At 39.2% G+C, this 19212-nt stretch overlaps 1 protein-coding gene across 2 annotated transcripts in view; it reads left to right on the forward strand.

The window, feature by feature from the left end:
* Nucleotides 1–19212, forward strand: part of Ac76E (adenylate cyclase type 2 Ac76E) — a 303933-nt gene that overhangs the window by 122013 nt on the left and 162708 nt on the right. For both annotated transcript variants that reach the window (XM_089245805.1, XM_089245806.1), the window contains 2 exons: nucleotides 5792–6163; nucleotides 9500–9649. In XM_089245805.1, coding sequence (XP_089101931.1) covers nucleotides 5792–6163; nucleotides 9500–9649 — 522 coding nt within the window. The remainder of the gene's footprint in view (nucleotides 1–5791; nucleotides 6164–9499; nucleotides 9650–19212) is intronic.

Here is a 19212-nt window from a genome sequence, read left to right on the forward strand (position 1 = left end):
GAATCTTTACAGAATATATAAATTTCTTCTGCACACCAAATGTTTCTGAGTTTAGTTTGAAGAAATACGAAAAATGACCTTGAGATGGTGTTTCTTTACGTGATTCCAGAGATAATCATTCAGAAATTGAATGCACAGGGTCTAGTGACCAGCCAATACTCGTACCTAGTGGCGCATTTACTAGGGGACTTATCGGGCTATAGCCAAATGCGGAAAGTTCAGAGGGGTGGCAAATTTGAGGAATGAGTGGTCAGGCGAAATGAATTAATGAACGCCAGAACTTTGCCACTGGACTTATCCCGTTGCCGAGATCTCTTTCAGCCCAGCTTCGTGGCAGAGTTCGGTACGAGAATGGTCAGGTTAGGGACCAAAAAGTGATCTAGAGAGTTTGTAAGCATGTGAATGACCAAAAGATTTACCTAGAGTGAGAAAGCACGTGAATGACCAAAAGATTGACCTAGAGAGTGAGAAAGCACGTGAATGAACAAAAGAGTGACTTTGAGCGCGAGCAAGTATGTGAATGACCGAAAGGGTTATGTAGAGCGTGTGAAAGCATGTGAATGATCTGACCAAAAGAGTGATCTAGAGCATGTGAGTGACCAAAATAATATGCAAGCGTGTGTGACCAAAACAATGTGCAGCGTTTGAGCGACCGAAACAGTGTACAAGCATGTGAATGACCAAAAAGAGTGATTTAGAACGTGAGCAAGAATTTGAATTATCAAAAGAATGACTTAGAGTGTGTGAAAGCACGTGAATGAGTGACGTAGAGCATGTGTAAGTAAACTTGTAAATGATCAAAACAGTGACCCATAAGGCAAGGAACCATGTCAGTAAGCAATCAAAAGAGTGACCTAGAGACCCAGAGCTGTGTAAATATGTGGTATGTGAGAGTAAAAAACCAGAGCAATGTGCGAGCATGTGGGCGACCGAAACAGTGTGCAAGCATGTGAATGACTAAAAGAGCGACTTTAACACAAGTGTTCTTGCAGGAGTGTGGGAAAGGGGGGATCTAGGGGACGCAAGCGGGTTATAACACAGGGTGGCGAATTCGGGGAAAGAGCAGTAAAAAAAAATTCCATCATTTTAGTCGCACCACAGTTAGTTTCTGTACACGGGGGAGGGCTAATTAGACCAGGACCTACAATTTATTGCTGATTCCGAACGGCAGCCTTTCTTTTTTACACTCACCGAGAGGTTGGTGAGCGAACCCCTCGATATGGGAGTCCCTGCGGTAGCAATGTTTTTTTTCTGTGGTCATGTCGCCGTTTCTGTTGTAACCCCTGTGTCAGGAAAGTTTCTGACTTGACGAACCGAGTATCGAACTCGCGACACCTCTGAACATCCTTTAGTACTTTAGTGGGAGCATCTTATCGGCCTGGGCTACCGCGCCCCAAGAAAATTAGACTAGATTGGCAGAAGAGCGTCAAAATTCGTGAAGCCCACAGGCGGCTAAACCATAAATGCACCTCTTCTCGTATCGGTTCCTTCACCTAATGATTTCCCACGAATGATTCCCCCGCTTGATAAGTTTTGCATTTGGGGGCCGTTCAAGTATTACGTAAGCAAATTTTTAGCCTTTTTGACCCCCCCCCCCTCTTTGTCAGCAAAAATCAGCAAAACTCTGACCTCCCCTACCCTTGTCAGCAAAATTTCGTCAGATCTGTCCCCTACCTCATAACGCATATCGGTGAGATCAGAAACATACGCGGGAGGGGGGGGCATAGGGATCTCGTGCAAGTTACCCGCGGAACATTCCCAGATTATTTGAGTGATCCGTGGCATAATTACGGATCACTTGAGTTATGCGTTACACAGTTCGAGAGCACTTAAGCGGCCCGGACACATTTCCTGGGCACTTGAAGGATCCGTGAAACATTTATTAGAGATCGCTGAAGGGGCTGTGTAAAAGAAATTAGGGTGAATGTTAGTTCAGGTGCCCACAAACTAGCGAAAGATTTTTTCTCGTTTTTGACGCACCCGAGTAAAATGCCATTAAGAATATTTCATATTTTCATAGAGGGTGGTTGATGACGTAAGCATCATCCAAACTTCCCCTTCCCCCCCTTGTCATCAAAAGTCCCAGCGTATTCCCCGAGGGGCGGGACACTAGGACTTTAAGCATTGTCATCAAAAGTCAGCAAATCGGAACACCCCCCCCCCCCATCGATGATGACGTAATACTTGAACGGCCTCAGAGGGGGTTTCCGATTTGCTGACTTTTGATGACAAGGGGGGAAGGGGGTTTGGATAATGTTTACGTCATCAACCACCCTTTATGAGAATATGAAATATGTTTAATAGCATCTTACTCGACGCGCTTAAAACGGCAAAACCTTTCGATAGGTTGTGGGACTTGAAGTAACACCTCCCCCCACCCCCTATTGATAAGTGCCCTACAGAGGCACTTTAGTGATCTCTAAATGTTTCGCGAATCCGAGTGCTCTGGAACTGTGCCACGCATCACTCAAATGATCCCTAATTATATGCCGCAGATCACTTAAATAATCTGAGAATGTGCCGCGGGCAACTTGAGTGATGTAGAACCACACTGGGGACCACTTGAGTACTCTAAAACTACGTCACATGTCACTCAAGATATCTCTAAATGTGTCACGGATCGCTTAAGTGTTCTGGAACTGTGTCCCGGGTCATTTAGGTGATCTGAAAATGTGCCACGGGCCGGTTAAATGTTCTGGAACTGTACCACGGGACACTTCAGCGATCTGTAGATGTGCCGCTTAGTTTTTTTTTTTCTTACAAAATTAGGTTTGAGTTAGATAACCCTGCGGAGATATATTTGGTCCGCGGGCGATTGTGCCCATCCCATCGATGCTGACGTAATACTTCAATGACCCCTTAGGTGTCGTTCACGTGTGAAGTACACACAGTATTTGATCACGTCTAATTGCTTCTTCTTTATGGAACCAAAATAGGTGTGCATTTTTCCTTCTCCCTTAAGAATGTTCGCACGGTTTTGTTTTTTTTTTCGCTTGTGCAGGCAACTGATACATGGTATTACATATATTATATTAGCTCGTCAGCTGAGTTTGTGGTCGCAGAAGAGGGTACCTTCTCGCACAGATTATAGATAATTGGATTCTGATCACATGAAATCTGATTTACGATCGAGCTCTGTAGGAAATGAGAGGTAATTGAGCACCTGCTTACTCATAGCGATATAAAGGTAGAAGCGATTATTTCTTTGATTGGATTACTCGTGATATTACGCTGAGTTTTTACACATACCTCATCTCGTTTTAATGCTGTACTGAACCTTATTCGTTCATATTTTTGTACTACATTCCTTTAAGGTAGTATAGCTAATTAGATGAAATATTCGTGATTTTTCTCTATGATCTTGGTTCTGTATATCAGTGTTTCTTAACATTTTTTTACCCCGGGTACAATATTATTTTCTTGTGTCCCCCCACCTTGCCATTGTCTCATCCAGGGAACCCTCCATCACTACCCTACTAGTGACTTTTCTTATTGTTGAACTGATTTTCTGAGTGAATATCGACGGGGTGAGTCAATATCCCAGTTCAAAAAGGCAACAGTTCAAAATTCTATGTTTTGAGATATCTGCATTTTTTAAAGATTCACTCTTGTACAGAACTAAAGGGGAATCAACGCGCATGAACAGAATTGGGAGTTGTTGCTGTTTTGCAATATGTAGAAGTATTTTTCACCGTTGACATGGCGTGCATAACCAACGCCATCTGTAGAAGAAGGCTTCCGCACGAAGCTTGTGACGTCACTGAAGTAGGCCATCTTCACTTTTAGCCATTGGATGTACGTACTACAGAGAAAAAGGGTAAGGATGGCGCATGCGTTGGCTTGCTATATCCAATGGTAGATGTATATCCTGCTAACAGTGTCGTAACTAGTCATTAATGTGCCCTGTGCAAGAATTTGAATTTAGGCTCCTTCTGGCCCATTCTTGAGCCTTATTTAGGCCCATTCTGGGGGCCCTCTTCCAAGTGAGCCCTGTGCGGATTCACCTGTTGCACCTGCCTAGTTACGTCACTGATCCCGCTATATTCTCTATAGGTTAGATGGCCTTCTTCAGTGACGTCACGAGCTTCGCTCGGAGACCTCCTTCGATAGGTGGTGTCGGCATAATTGGAAAATGCAGTTTTCTGAGTATTTGGCTTTTTGAACTGCGCGAGCGTACAACACATTAAACTATAGAGTTGATCTTCCCAGACCATAGTTCGGTGAGCTAACCTTTTGAAGAAGTTCTTGAAGAAGAGAGAGACTGGATGAAAAGTCAGTTGTGATTTAACTTAGCGAGAAAGTTGTTAGCTCTCTGATTAGCTTGTGAATACGTGCAAATTGCTGTTCTGTAAATAAATCCGTGTTTGTCCGTCGAACCGCTTCTTGTTTTGCAATCTCGAAGTCTTGTGAAAAATTTTCCGGAACAATATTATTATTTTCGAGATTTATATGCGTTTATATTCGTTTGCTGTGTTTTAGTTACTTTTAGGCATCCATATTTTTTATGGGCATCTTTTTCAGCCACCTCGTTGGACAATTCGCCTCTCGTTGTCTTTGTTTTTATAGACATTGTTTTTCCTTCACCATATTTTATGAAAAAGTTCCTGATTTATTTTTCCAAAACTCTGTGTGTGTGTGTGTGTGTGTGTGTGTCCCATAAACACTTGTCATGGCTACCTTTTAACTTAGTTCTAACCCGTATTTCAGAACTACGGGGCTCTGCTATATGACCGTACGCAAGGTTTTCTCAGGGGTGTGGGGGCTGGTTTTATAATTTTTTTCTTCTGAAAGGGTAGTTTTTTACGTTTTTCCCTTCAAAATAACACTATAATCTCGACTCAGTAGTGGTTTAGACCCCTTCCCCCATCTGCGTACGCCAATGTACAGGGTGATTATAAAAAAACTATCCCGACATATGGGCCCCTAACTATCATACCATTCACAGAAACTGAATGAAATTTTGGCATAAGGCATTTTGATGTATGCGCTCAAGAATGATATGGAAAACAACAGTGTCACTCTAACAGTTACGGTTACAGTGAGAAAATTTCGAGAATATCAAATGGCAAGTTTTTTGTATTGGAATGTGATCTCCATTGTGAAAAACCCTAAATAGCGTTCGAACGGCAACTGTAGCATGAAAATCACCGGCGGTAGATAGGCTAAAAGTGAGGACAACCAATAAGGACAGAGAAGCAGCATAAAATAAAGCATTTTATTGTGTTTCACAAATTTTCCACATGACCTTGTGGAGGACTAATCAGGCTGGGATCTCAGCCGAAGAAACGGTGTGACGAATGAAACGAACATTAATGCTCACGGCAAAGTCCTTTTTACTTTTTCCTTGCCTAGCTCCGGGGATTTTCGTGCTACAGGTGCCATTCTAACGCTATTTAGTGTTTTTCAGTATGGAGATCGCATTCCAATACAAAAAACTTGGCGTTGCCATTTGATATTTTCGAAATTTTCTCACTGTAACCGTAATTGTTAGAGTGACACTTTTGTTTTCCATATCATTCTTGAGCGCATACCTCAAAATACCTTATGCCAAAATTTCATTCAGTTTCTGTGAATGGTATGATAGTTAGGGGCCCATATGTCGGGATAGTTTTTTTATAATCACCCCGTATATGAATGACCCCAGAATGAAGGAATCACTCCTGTATACAGTCTCACGGATGTGAAGAAATCGCTTGATACATCCTGAATGCATCGTGAGTATCACTGAATTAACTAAAATAACAGAGTATTTTACATATGTTATTAATGATTCGTTTTTTTTTCCTTCTAGGATTTGTGGTCAGATCAGGTCAGAATACTGACTGTAGCCTCGCTGGTATGCATACTGCTTGCGCTGTTATTGACGCTGCTGCCTCTGGAGAAGCTGTTCTCATCGTCATCGAGTCAAGGTTTGTCGTGGGTACTGTCCGCCATTGTATGGCTTTGCCTTACTGCAGCCCCGGTCAGCTGTGCGTTTGCCAGGAACGGCTTCAAAGGTGCAAATGACGGGACACTGGCCGTGTTCTTGGTGGCTTTCACGTCTCAGACAATGTTGGCACTTCCTCTCGGCATCGCATGCGCTCTAGCAATACTGGCGGGTGTTGCTCAGATAGCTTTGGAAGCAGCTCTGGCCAACCACAGGACGGAAAATCTGGCTAACCAGGTATTATACTGAAATAGGATGTGTAAATGTACAAGATTAGCCAGAAATAAGTCTCCCACTTCAGAGAGCTCTGGCGTGCGTTTTGCTGCTACAAATGAGACAAAATTTGAACTACAGATAGTCCAAAATGATGCACTTGTCATTTATTGAATAAAAAAAGTAGTACAAAATCCGTCAAAAGGTGGCGCCGGAGCACGCGTATAAATATTGAATGCCCTTACATACACATAAAATATTTAATACGTAGTAATAGAAATGATCAACATGTCAGCGTTCACACACATTTTGAACTATATGCTCTAATCGAAAATCCGCAGCTGAACGTAGTGAGTCAGGCGGAATATCGAGAACATGGGGCCGAATGCGATCAGAGCATATTTTTCAATATAAGGAGGGGGGGGGGACATATTGAGCAGTTTTAATGCTTTTATTTAATTGAAATTTATTAAATTCAACATTTATTCTTAGATTAATTTGAAAAAAAAATCAAAATACTTTAAGTTAAAATTTAAAAGTCAAGGGAATAAATACAATAGTTCATCCATTATGTTGATTTCATAATAAAAATTTAAGTAGAGAAGATGTATTTAGATTATCTGGTGTTAAAATGAAAAGATAAATGGATGAAAAATGGTAAATTTTAATTTGAAATTCGATGATTTTTCAAGGTTAAGACTAGAACAGTGGTTCTCACCTTTTGGAAGCCTGCGGCTCATTTCCATTTATTTTTGCGAACAGAAGGCCCGGTCGTACTCACTACTTACGGGAAATAAATGGAAAAAAATGAAAAAAAAATCGCTCGTGCACCGGTTTGACTGATGTCAGGGCCCGGTATCGTTTATATTATATTAATTTGATACTGTATATTATATTCGTACCGATTTAGTATTTAGTGATTCCCAGCTGAAATCGCAGGCGATACGTCTATTGTATGGCACCGGCCCATGTTAAATATTATTGTTTTGATTATCACCCGTCAGTAATGGTGGGTTTTGTGATTTTCTTTTAAAATACAATAAACGCGGAGGTGTCGTTGCGGGGAGAGTGCGGGAGGCGGATCCTAGGTGGTGGCCTGGGCTCCAGTACCCTGAACGGAACGCTCGCCGGGCCTTCACATCGCTCTGATCTTCCTGCATACTCACACCCTTTGGGGTAACCAGCTTATATCTCCCATGGAGACGGTGCGGGAGTATGTTTGGTGATGGTGGTATCGGTCCGCGGCCCAGCGTTTGAGAAACACTAGACCTGGAACATGGGTGGAGATACCGGGGCGGGCATGTGGGTATTGTCCCCCCCTCCAGCGTCAAAGTCGGAGCCGACTGATATAATGTGCAAGCGTACATATGAACCAACATCATCATCATTATGCCTCCCCCCAGACTTTCAAGTCTATTTTCTACTAGAACGAAAGATTAAATTAGAATTTTAAATCACACACACTTGTGTTCAAAGACACATGCACACACTTCTCCCTCTAAAAAAATAGATATGCGAAATTCCGTCAAAACCAATTAAAAAAGTATTGAAGAAAAGTACATTCAGCTCAGGAGTCAGCTTAAGGGATTAAAATACACAGATTTTAGTAGCACTTGGAGAAATTTTTTTCTTTTAAATTTAAATATTTTTGAATTGTTTTGTATTTTTGAACTTTATAAACCAAGATCAAGAATGTGCTTTCGAAGTTCATTAATGTTAATTAAGAGTAAAATTCATAATGCGCAGGTATTACTCATCGCTTTATAAGATGAATGCTTATGTCAGGGATGCTTAACTTATAGATTTGGTTTCCGCATTGGTTTCCGAGATGGGTCACATAAATCCACTTACAGCCAGGGGCTCTTGAATTATGGGTCATGACCTAAACTTAATTCGCATAGATGAGTCGGACAAACCCACTCAGAGGTCTGTAATAATTATTAATTGCACGTCGCTGGTTTCACTAATTTAAAAAAAAACACAGTCCCGTGGACCATGAAGCTGATCTTGTAGCTGATTTTATGGATCGAAGAATCCCCTGATTAAGGAGATTCCTTGTTTATACACTAAAGAGCCAAAAAAACTAGTACACCTGCCTAATACCGTGTAGGGCCCCCGCGAGCCCGCAGAAGTGCCGCAACACGCCGTGGCATGGACTCGACTCATGTCTGAAGTAGTGCTGGAGGTAATTGACACCATGAATCCTGCAGGGCTGTCCATAAATCCGCAGGAGTAAGAGGGGGTGGAGATCTCTTCTGAACAGCACGTTGCAAGGCATCCCAGATATGTTCAATAATGTTCATGTCCGGGGATTTAGGTGGCCAGCGGAAGTGTCTGAAGTCAGAAGAGTGTTCCTGGAGCCACTTTGTAGCAATTCTGGACGTGTGGGAGTGTCGCATTGTCCTGCTGAAATTGTCCAAGTCCGTCGGAATGCACAATGGACATGAATGGGTGCAGGTGATCAGACAGGATGCTTACGTACCTGTCACCTGTCAGAGTCGTATCTAGACGTATCAGGGGTCCAATATCACGCCAACTGCACACGCCCCATACCATCACAGAGCCTCCACCAGCTTTAACAGTCCCCTGTTGACATGCAGGGTCCATGGATTCATGTCTCCATACCCGTACATGTCCATCAGCTCGAAGCAATTGGAACCGAGACTCGTCAGACCAGGCAACGTGTTTCCAGTCCTCAACAGTCCAATTTCGGTGTTGTCGGGCCCAGGCGAGGCGTAAAGCTTTGTGTCGTGCAGTCATCAAGGGTAAACGAGTGGGCCTTCGGCTCCGAAAGCCCATATCGATGATGTTTCGTTGAATGGCTCGCACGCTGACACTTGTTGATGGCCCAGCATTGAAATCTGCAGCAATTTGCGGAAGGGTTGCACGTCTGTCACGTTTAATGATTCTCGTCGATCCCGTTCTTGCATGATATTTTTCCGGCCGCAGCGATGTCGTAGATTTAATTTTTTACCGGATTCCCGATATTCACGGTACACTCGTGAAATGGTCGTACGTGAAAATCCAAATTTCATCACTACCTCGGAGATGCTATGTCCCATCTCTCGTGCTCCGACTATAACACCACGTTCAAACTCACTTAAATCTCGATAACCTGCTATTGTAGCAGCAGTAACCGATCTAACAACTATGCCAGACACTTGTTGTGTTATATAGGTGTTGCCGACCGCAGTTCCGTACTCTGATTGGTTCCATATCTCTTTATATGCATACGCATGCCTGTACCAGTTTTTTTGGCTCTTCAGTTTATATGGATATAATTGATATTATTAAGTTGGTGTATTTCAATTTGATTATGAATACAGGCGAGATTTGTTGTGGTTATTTTTTGAATAACAGGTTGCCGCGTCCACGATACTGGTCTTATGTGGAGTTTTGTGCGGCTGTTTCCATCGGAAGCTGACTGAGCATGCGCACGAGAAAGCGTTCGCTGGGACGCGTCACTTCATAGAATCAAGAATCAAACTCGAATATGAGAAAGAACAACAGGTGAGAGAAAAATAAACAGTTTTCCACGCATTTAAATTTTTGAAATCATTTTTTTTGTACAAAAGAATGTTTTCCTCCCCAATCAGAATTCAATCTCGATATCTTTAACGATCTTCGATTTGTGTTTGTATGAGGTTTCTCCACATAAATTCTGCGTTGAAATTAGACAGTTCAAAACAACTTTTGTTTATTTTAGTATACCTTAAAAAACTTTTTGGAGTCAAATTTTTGGTGTTAGAAAGTTGGTATTTAAAACCCGTGTTTTGTGTATGAATACAGGAGTTTGTCATGGGTATAGCAGAAGGCCTCTGCCAACACCATCTGTACAGAAGACCTCCGAGCGAAACTTGTGACGTCACTGAAGAAGGCCATCTCGCCTAGAACCAATTAATCTCACCTGTAGCCATTGGATATACTACAAAAAGGGTGAGGATGGCGCATGCGTCGGCCTGCTGTAACTAATGGCTATGGGTGAGATGACCTTCTTTATTGACGTCACGAACTTCGCGCGGAGGCCTTCTGATATTGATGGTGTTACTCCCCGCACGCTGTTCGGGGCGTCACGCAAGTAGTTCATCCTCACTCAGAATATTCAGAGAAAAAATTCCGCTGCACAAGCTACTATCATCCTTGTTTGGAAAAGAAACCCTCGGGCACAGAGTTGGCGATTTCTATACTCCACATCCAATCACCGTGAGGTATTTGTGAGCCAATCTTCTGGTTTGCCAGCCTGAATCTTCCGGGGTGGAATATTCTAGCGCTAAAATAAGAAGAAACGAAGTAAGATGTTGTGGTTCAAAATGTGGCAAACTTGCTAGGTAGTGTTATCGGACTAGTCTCATGACGTCACAGATGAACTTAGCAACCCGCGCGGAGGCATTCTATTTCGTATAAGACAGAGATTTTTCGCTGAGTTTGTTGTATTGATAGTGCAAATAAAAATTTCAAATCGCTCAATGGTCTAATTACATTTTCGAACGTCGAATCACACATATGGTCAATAAAATTTTAATGTTCAAATCACAAATTCGGCCTTTATTTCATCAAACGTTCGTCATAGAGGTAGAGTTGTAATTTAAAAAAATGCTCAAAATGTGTTTATGAATCAATCTGTACCAGTTTTGAGAGTTAAAATACAGTGTATAAAAAATAAAATAAAAAAAAATCTAAATTTTTATACGCCTCCTTCGATTCTTTACCTTTCAATAAGAAAATTGTTGGCCTGTTTCTCCTAAAGCCAACAAAAATAATTCCACGTTTCTAAATGCAATATTCGCTGAGATATTTGAATTTAAAAGAATCAAAGAAAGTTGGGAAACAGTAGCATAAACTAACGGACGGAACTTCTTTCCCGAATTTATGCTGTTCTTTTCCAACTTTTCTCCGTTTTTTGAATTCGAATATCTCAGTGAATATTGCAGTTACAAACATAGGATCTCTTTTGTTAGACTCAGAACACACAGGGCAACAACAACTTTTTCATTGGAAGTTAGAGGACAAGGGGACCGTATAAAAATCTAGATTCTTTTTTATTTTTTGACATACTGTTATATTCACTCCCAAAACTAGTTCAGGGTGATTTCTGAACACCCTTCGACCATTTTTTTAAATTGGAACCCTACCTCTCCGACGAACCGTTGATGGGGATAAAGGCCGAATTAAGACTCACAGGACACCCTGTATATTCAAGTTGCATATCTATAAGCTTAAACTATATCCAAATATTTCAAGCGTATGCCCCTAGGGGCGGATCGCGTAATCAAGTGCATATCCAAATATTTAAAAACTGATATTCCTAATTTCAAATTATATTTCAAAAATTTCGCACTTATAAAAATTCGAATTATAAATAAACTTTTTCATTCGAATAACGTATCAAAATAACACATTTTTTTCATTACGTTTATGAATTCAAATTAGATATATATATATATATATAACTAAAAAATTACATATTACAATTTCACATTTATTAGGTTCGAGATTAAAAATTTATAAATTCAATTATCCCATTCACACATCATTTATTAACATTCGGATTTTATCGCTAAACATTTAAGTTTGCCTGAACACCTTCAAAATATACAAACATCATTATTGAGCATTATTTTGCACATGAAGCATATAGTCTTTTCATAAAGCATTCGGAATTCATTATTAAATGTTTAGAATTTCATCTAAGTAAAAGAAAAACATCATTAAAAATTTCAAATGCCTTTGTTAATCATTGCAATTTTGTTACTGGACAAACAGAAGCCCTCATTAAAAATTTAAAAAACAAACACATGAGAGTTTAATTGTTTATTTAATAGGTATTTTCGAATAACGATGTTGAATGAACGATATAAATATTCCTCTAAAATACAACATGGGGGGGGGAAAAAATCATTATTTTTGTGGACGTTATATTTCTCTGTCGGAAAGTTTTCGTGTTTTGATTTATGTTCAAATATTCCTTTCGGGATACAGGAATGAGAGATATTCCGTTATTTTCTTTTCCCGTTTGAAAGTCAGAAATTGTACGTGCGATGCAAAATGTCTGCACAGACTCATCAAGATTTATGATATCTAATCTCTCGCTCTCTCACATACAAAGCTGGCTCTATATGCATATAAGACGCGAAATGCGAATTCAGAAATATTTTTTTACTCCCGCAAAAACCTTTCGTGTTCGTATCTTTTAAGGTGAAACGAACGAATACCGATAAAACAAAAATCAAGTCCCCGCTCTGGAATTTCTCTAACTTCATCTTTCTCTCGTGACGTTAATGTTATACATGATTCATGAGCGTATTCTAGTGAACGTTGTAAAAAACAAAGTAATGAAGATACGTGTAAATGTAAGTTTTTTTTCCGACTTAACAAACAACCGGTAGCAGGATAAGTCACTATACTGCTATTTCCCGGATTGAATTTAAATACGGAATAATTATATTCATTGTATAAATGATATGTTGGGTGATTGTTTAAGAGGGGTGTGCGTTATTTATACGGAGAGTGCAGAAAAAGAATAAAAATTTCATGGGTGATTCTGAAATCTAAATAAAACGATCAAGAGAGGGAGGGATTTCTTTGATGGCGCAGGGGGGGGGGGTCAGTAAAATAATAACTAAAAACTAAAATCTTTTTTTTTTGGGAGTGTCGTCGGATAAGTCGCCATCTGGTGGCATTGTCAGCAATTGTGAGCTTTGGCCTGAACTAGATCCGACCGTCCATGTACGGTCCCGTTCAGTGCACACTGGCTGAAAGATTGAGAAATTCGCGTTCGTAGTGGTCTAGGGAGTTCACACGGAAAGTTAAATCAGCCAGCTGTTAAAAACCTTTGTATGGATAACGGAAAGTGACATCATCCTCGACGTCTCTCTCTTCAACCCGCTTCTCGCGAGCACCACGGTGCTCCCAGCATCGTGTGCAGCATCCAGAGTGCTCGATGCTCGTGTCCGATTTCGTGCTCGCGAGCATTTAGTCAAGGTTCCAATTTAACACGTACAAATCGCATTCAAAGGTTGAAATCACCTTAATTTCGTGCATTTGCATGTTAAACGTTCCGTAAGTGTGCGCTTTTTTTTTTTGAGGATGGGGTATAGGCAGTGCTCGCGGCTGGAAAAAGTTTGAACATGTCAGTTTAAAATGCGGTTTCTAATTGGGAAATTAGTAAAATTTACTCGTTTTTTTCAATTGTACCGTACTTAAAATATACTCTGAGACATTTCGGTGAACATTCGATGCGATTTCAGTCATTTGAATACTTGATTCGGCCACTTTCGTAGTCTTTTAGGAGCCTTAGAAAGTTTTGAGACTTTTCCATTTTTTCAAAATTAACATATAACTTTAATCGTCGATATCTCGGTGAGGTTTTATTCAAATGTCAAGCAGAATTTTCTTTCGGTGCAATAAATTTAGAAGTTAATTTTAAAAAAAGGGTTATTTTCAGTGGAGTCAAAAATATTTAACTTTTCTATTTCCTCCAATCCTCAATTATCAGTTTATGTAAATGTTACTTATAGGGAATTAATTTCCCTTTATTTTCTTTTATATTTTAGAATTTTTATTCCCCGACTTTATTCGCGTGGCACCTGAAATAATTGAGTGTAGTTCTTTCCCTTACGGGCCCCGTAAATATCTCGGCATAAATTCCGCTTCAAAATTCATGCATGTCTACTGGCTCGTGCGGCGATTTTGACAATACAGATTAAGAATATTAGGGGCTGTTCAAATATTAATTCAGCAGATTTTTAGCCATTTTGACCTCCCCCTTGTCAGCTCTGCCCCCAACCTCCTAACGCATATTGGTGAGATCAGAGATGGGGGAGATAAACACGAGACACCCCTCCCCACATGATAAAAAAAAAATTGAGGCAAAAAATATTTTTTAAAAAATTGAAATTTCAGAACAAAAGATACCTAAGATACCTTTAATTAATACCTTTAATAATCTGTAATTATAATCAATTTCCTCCTCCCTTGACATCAAAAGTCAGCAAAAACTAAATTCCCGACCCCATCGATGCTAACGTAATACTTGAATGACCCCCCATACTAAAATATCGTGCATTTGTTTTTTATGAAGTAATTCGGTTACCCTATCGAGTATTTTTATTCATTAATATTATAGTAATCAATGAAAGTAAATTAGTAACATCAGGAAAACAAATAGCTGCAATAAAAGCACGCATCAATCGAAGTGAAGCTGCTTCAGGGGGAATTGAATCAATTTTAAACGCTTCCAATGCTTTTCCATTCGAGTTGTAACTCTGACCACACTCTAATATTCAAAGCTTGTCGCGCAATTTTCGAACGCAATCACGGAAAAAATTTTGCCATCGCTCGAATATAAAGGTTTCTTGCGAATAGTTCAGGGGCCAAGATATATCTACCGCTATTTCGTTATTTCGACCGAAGGAAAATACTTATCGAAACAAGATATAAAACTTTATTTAAAAAAAAGAGCAAACGTATTCATTACAACATTTCCTTGCAAGTAAGAAATATTTTCATATATTTCCTTAGAATAGAAAAAAAAAAAAATGTAAAATTACACGCGAAGAATTTTTTTTTTCATTTGAGCCAGATATAGGTAAGTTTTCTTGACAAATTCGATAGCTTAATGCTTTTTTGCATATAAATTTTATTATTTCTTTTTTTTATCGTTCGGAAATGTAATGGTGCATTTGCATCAAATCTGGTTTTTACATCAGATTTCGGAAAACACGTCCGTCGTAAGATATCTAAAACGCGAGAGATAGAAAGAGAGGAAAAATAAAACCAACTTTAAATCCATTTACATTTGCATTCCTCTTTGATGTCTGAATTTCTCAAATCATTGAATTATATTTTCAGCTTTCGCGCATTTTATAAGTGAATTTTAGCCCTTAAGTAAAAAGAATTACTATAAATTCAATTTCACGCTCGTTTGTTATTTTTTCTCGTTCTAAAATCCATTTTGGAATTCCACTTGTTGCTTCAGAAATGAAATTCCTCATCTTTATTCAGAGAATGGTCTTAGTATTTGCTAGATAATATTGAAAAAAAAAAATAGCTTGGGGGAGTGGCTAAAATAATATTGAAGGCAGTTGTAATAAAGGTTGAATTCTCTTATTTATATGCATGAGGCAGCTTCTGTGAGGATAACTTTTGCTCTGAAAATAAGCTTTTGTTTTGCTTTTTTTGACATAAGAACTGAGTTCATTGATATACAAATGAATTAAATGCATTTTTTTCCCGTAAAATGTTCTTACTAAATTAAGAATAAAATATATCGAAGAAATTAGAATTTCTCTCGAGATGAAGTATCTTTCTCGAGTTCATTATTTTTTTTCCCGAATAGATATAGAGTTGAATTCGTGCATAACCACATTCGAGAGTCGGCGAAAATGTGTAACAAACGCGTTGAAAAATATGTCCTTGTATCCGAGGTTGGTGCATGTCGATGATGTTAAGCATCTCTTCTTCGACATCATTTTCTATGGAAATTGGCTGGGAATATCGCATATCGACGATGTTCGTCAAGCTCATTAAAATCGAGTTTGACTGCCTTTAATTTATTTACTACTGCATGTAAAAGGCCTTAAGAGGCAAAAAATAAATAATACAATCCAAATCAATAAAAACACTGATGATAGACAAATTCAAAAAGAATTATGAAACACACTGAAAGCACAAAAAACAACTAAGAAATAATATAAAAATACAATAATAAGTAATGTACGATATATGTACTAATAATAAATACAACATAGATTAGACAATGCAATGTACAATAATAAATACAACATAGATTAGACAATGCAATGTACAATAATAAATACAACATAGATTAGACAATGCAATGTACAATAATAAATACAATATACGATGAAAAACGAAATATAGAAAAAATATAAACGACGTGTAGACAAATGTGGAAGAAATTTAGACGAAATGTAAACGAAATGCAGTTGGCGAGAGGAAAACATGAAAATCCATTTAAACTTTAATAAAATCCTTAGAAACATTATATGATATTTCATTAAAGTTTATGCACTTCATATGCAGTGTTATAAATAGACTTATGGTTAATTTATAACGCGAATTATTTCCTAGAACTTCATTTTAGGCTTCTTGAGTGGGTAGCATTAAAATTTCAATTACTATTCAGATTAATTTTGCTTCAAAATGCAGTTTTCGAAATAAAGAGAAGTAATAAATAAATAAATCATTGAGATAACAAAATAACATGAGCAAAAATGATTTATGAAAAGAATAAATGGATAAATAACGATGAAAAGAGTTAAATTCTCTCAAAATTTCCATCGATGAAAGTGAACGAGCACAAAGATAGCAAAAAAAGGCACTTCAACAGAGAGGAATCAAGGCTGAAATAACGAGATATTTGTAGCGGACCGACCTGTAAAAAGGATTGTGACGCCAGACTGTTTCTCGGAAAGGAAAGGATTATAACGTCAGTGGTGTTGACTTTCTCGTGCATTCGATTCTTTGTGAATATGCTAATTTTAAAGAGCGCTGTTGATGACAAAGTATACAGAGTGTTGCTTTGAAGTGGCGACGAACTCACAGGGGCGATATTAGGCATCAAGAAGAACGGAAGCTGCCGTAGAACGTGGTATCGCAAACCGCGTTCAGTCGGTCAAAATCGCAAAAATACTTATGAAGGGTGTGACGCCGAGTGGGACAAAAATGCCAATAAAATAAGTAGAGACAACATTTATTTGACAGCAAGATTACATTACAGCCTGTGCAGTTCAATGTCAGAAAGTAAACGAAGAGAAATGATTACAAGAATTGTTGACCATTTGATCATTTTTGTCGCACCACGGTCATTTTCTGCTCACGAGGGCTAATTATAGACCGGGACCTACAATTTATTGCCGATTCCGAACGGCAGGCTTGTTTTTTATACTCATCGAGAGGTTGGTGCGCTAACCATTCGATGGGGGACTACCTGCGGTAGCAATTTTTTTTGTGGTCATGCCGCCGCTTCTGTTATACCCCTGTGTCAGGAAGGTTTTCTAACAAGGACGAACTGGGTATCGCACTCGCGACACCTCTAAACATCCTTTGGTACTTTAGGCCAGTGGTTCTCAACTGGGGACCATATGACCTCAGGGGGGCCCTAGGATATTCCAGGGGGCCACGGATGAAAATCTGGCAAAAGGGGAGCCACGGCTACTGATACGGGGGCCACGAATAAGTTTGTGGAATTAAATTTTTTTAGTCACTCTGACTAAAAAAAATTTAATTTCAAACAAAAAATGCATAGAATATATTTTTCTGCTATTCAAGTAGCAATAACATGAGGAAAAAAATAAAAAAAGCGTTGCATGTAATCTCGGTGGGTTTACGACTTGGGGGTGACAGTAGGCCCTGGCAAAAACTATAGAGGAGGTTTAAAGGAAAATGGAGTAACTGTAAAGACAGAAAGTTGTGTGTGTTCGAAGACTTTTCATTCAAAGAGGGCTGCCATAAAGAAAGCAGACAAAGATCTGTTGACCATTCATTGACATTCTTTTGAGTGCTGGTAGTAAATGTAATCCAAGAAGTAGATGGGTGAGAAATGAAAGCTTGTAAAAAACCCGTCGTTTTCATGCAATTACAGACGGATAGCCATCTAGTTTAGCACAAAGCATCTTCAACCGGCACTGAATGGTCTGATCATTGATCATTTTTGTCGCACCACGGTCATTTTCTGCACACGAGTGCTAATTAGACCGATACCTACAATTTATTGCCGATTCCGAACGGCAGGCTTGCTTCTTATACTCATCGCGAGGTTGGTGCGCTAACCCCTCGATGGGAGACTCCGTGCGGTAGCAATTTTTTGCTGCGGTCAAGTCGCCATTTTGCACCATTTTAACTTTTTATTTTAATAACTATGTAATTCCTGGCAACATGAATCAAATATGTGAGTACTACACATTATTCGGGTACTTTTTCCAACTTGAAGTATGCCTCTAGGACCAATAGTTCGCCAGTAAAATGCCATATGCCCCGTTACCTATGTGCCTTGTATATTAAATATAGTACAGACTATTATGTGAAATATTGTGTTGTGTTTAAGCCAACTCGCACGTTGCTTCGTTCGCCTGCGAGAGAGCGGCCACATTACGAACCAAGAAGCCACTTGAAGGCAGCTTGTCATGCAATGAAATCTCAGATTTTCACCGTATCGAAATTGAAGTCAACAAACTGACAATTTTCTTATTTGAAAATCTGATTAGGGGTCATTCAAGTATTACGTCAGCATCGAGGGCATGGAGGGGGGTTTCGGATTTGCTGTCTTTTGATGACGGGGGGGGGGGGGTTTGAAGATTGCTGCTTACGTCATCAACCACCCCTTTTTGAAGATATGAAATATCCTAACATGCTGACGAAATTTTGCTGACGGGGGGGGGGGGGGATCAGTGTTTTACTGACTTTTGCTGACAAGGGGGGGGGGGTCAAAAATGGCTGAAAATCTGCTTACGTAATACTTGAATGGGCCCTAATTTATATTTTCCGATGGGCTTGAAATCCTGATAATGAATCATTATTATGTTCACATAAACAGCTTTTTTAAAAATATTCTTGGTGCTGCACCTACTTTCAAAATTAGAAGTGCCTTATGTCGCGATGACGAAGCTCAGGTATAAAAAACTAAATTCTTCTCTCTCTCTCTCTCTCATTCAGCTTTTGCTCCTTTTTTTTTTTCTTCTTCCAGTACAAGTGCATTTCATGCCTTCTGGGGTTATTGTAAATAAAATAAAATAAACAAAGCTTATAAACTGACCTGAAAGATCGAACTTCCAGTTCAGTAATTTTTTCAGGACCCTAGGAGACATCCAAAACAAAGGACCTCCACATAAGCAGACGCAGGTAAGATCGTAAAAAGTGAATTTTTCCGCACTCCAGTTTATAGTAATGTGCTGCCATCTAATGTCAAATTTAAAAAAGACTCATGTGGTGATGGAGCTCAAAGTGAAAAAAACTATATTCTTCATTCCACTCAGTTCCTTAAAAACAAAGCTCGTGAACTGAACTGGAAATTTGAACTATAAGTTCGGTTATTTTATTTGAGCATAAGGAGA

This window comes from Pholcus phalangioides, unplaced genomic scaffold (assembly GCF_987345545.1).
Source record: "Pholcus phalangioides strain wild (caught in Gottingen) unplaced genomic scaffold, Ppha-v1.0 ptg000016l_1, whole genome shotgun sequence".
NCBI lineage: Eukaryota > Metazoa > Arthropoda > Arachnida > Araneae > Pholcidae > Pholcus > Pholcus phalangioides.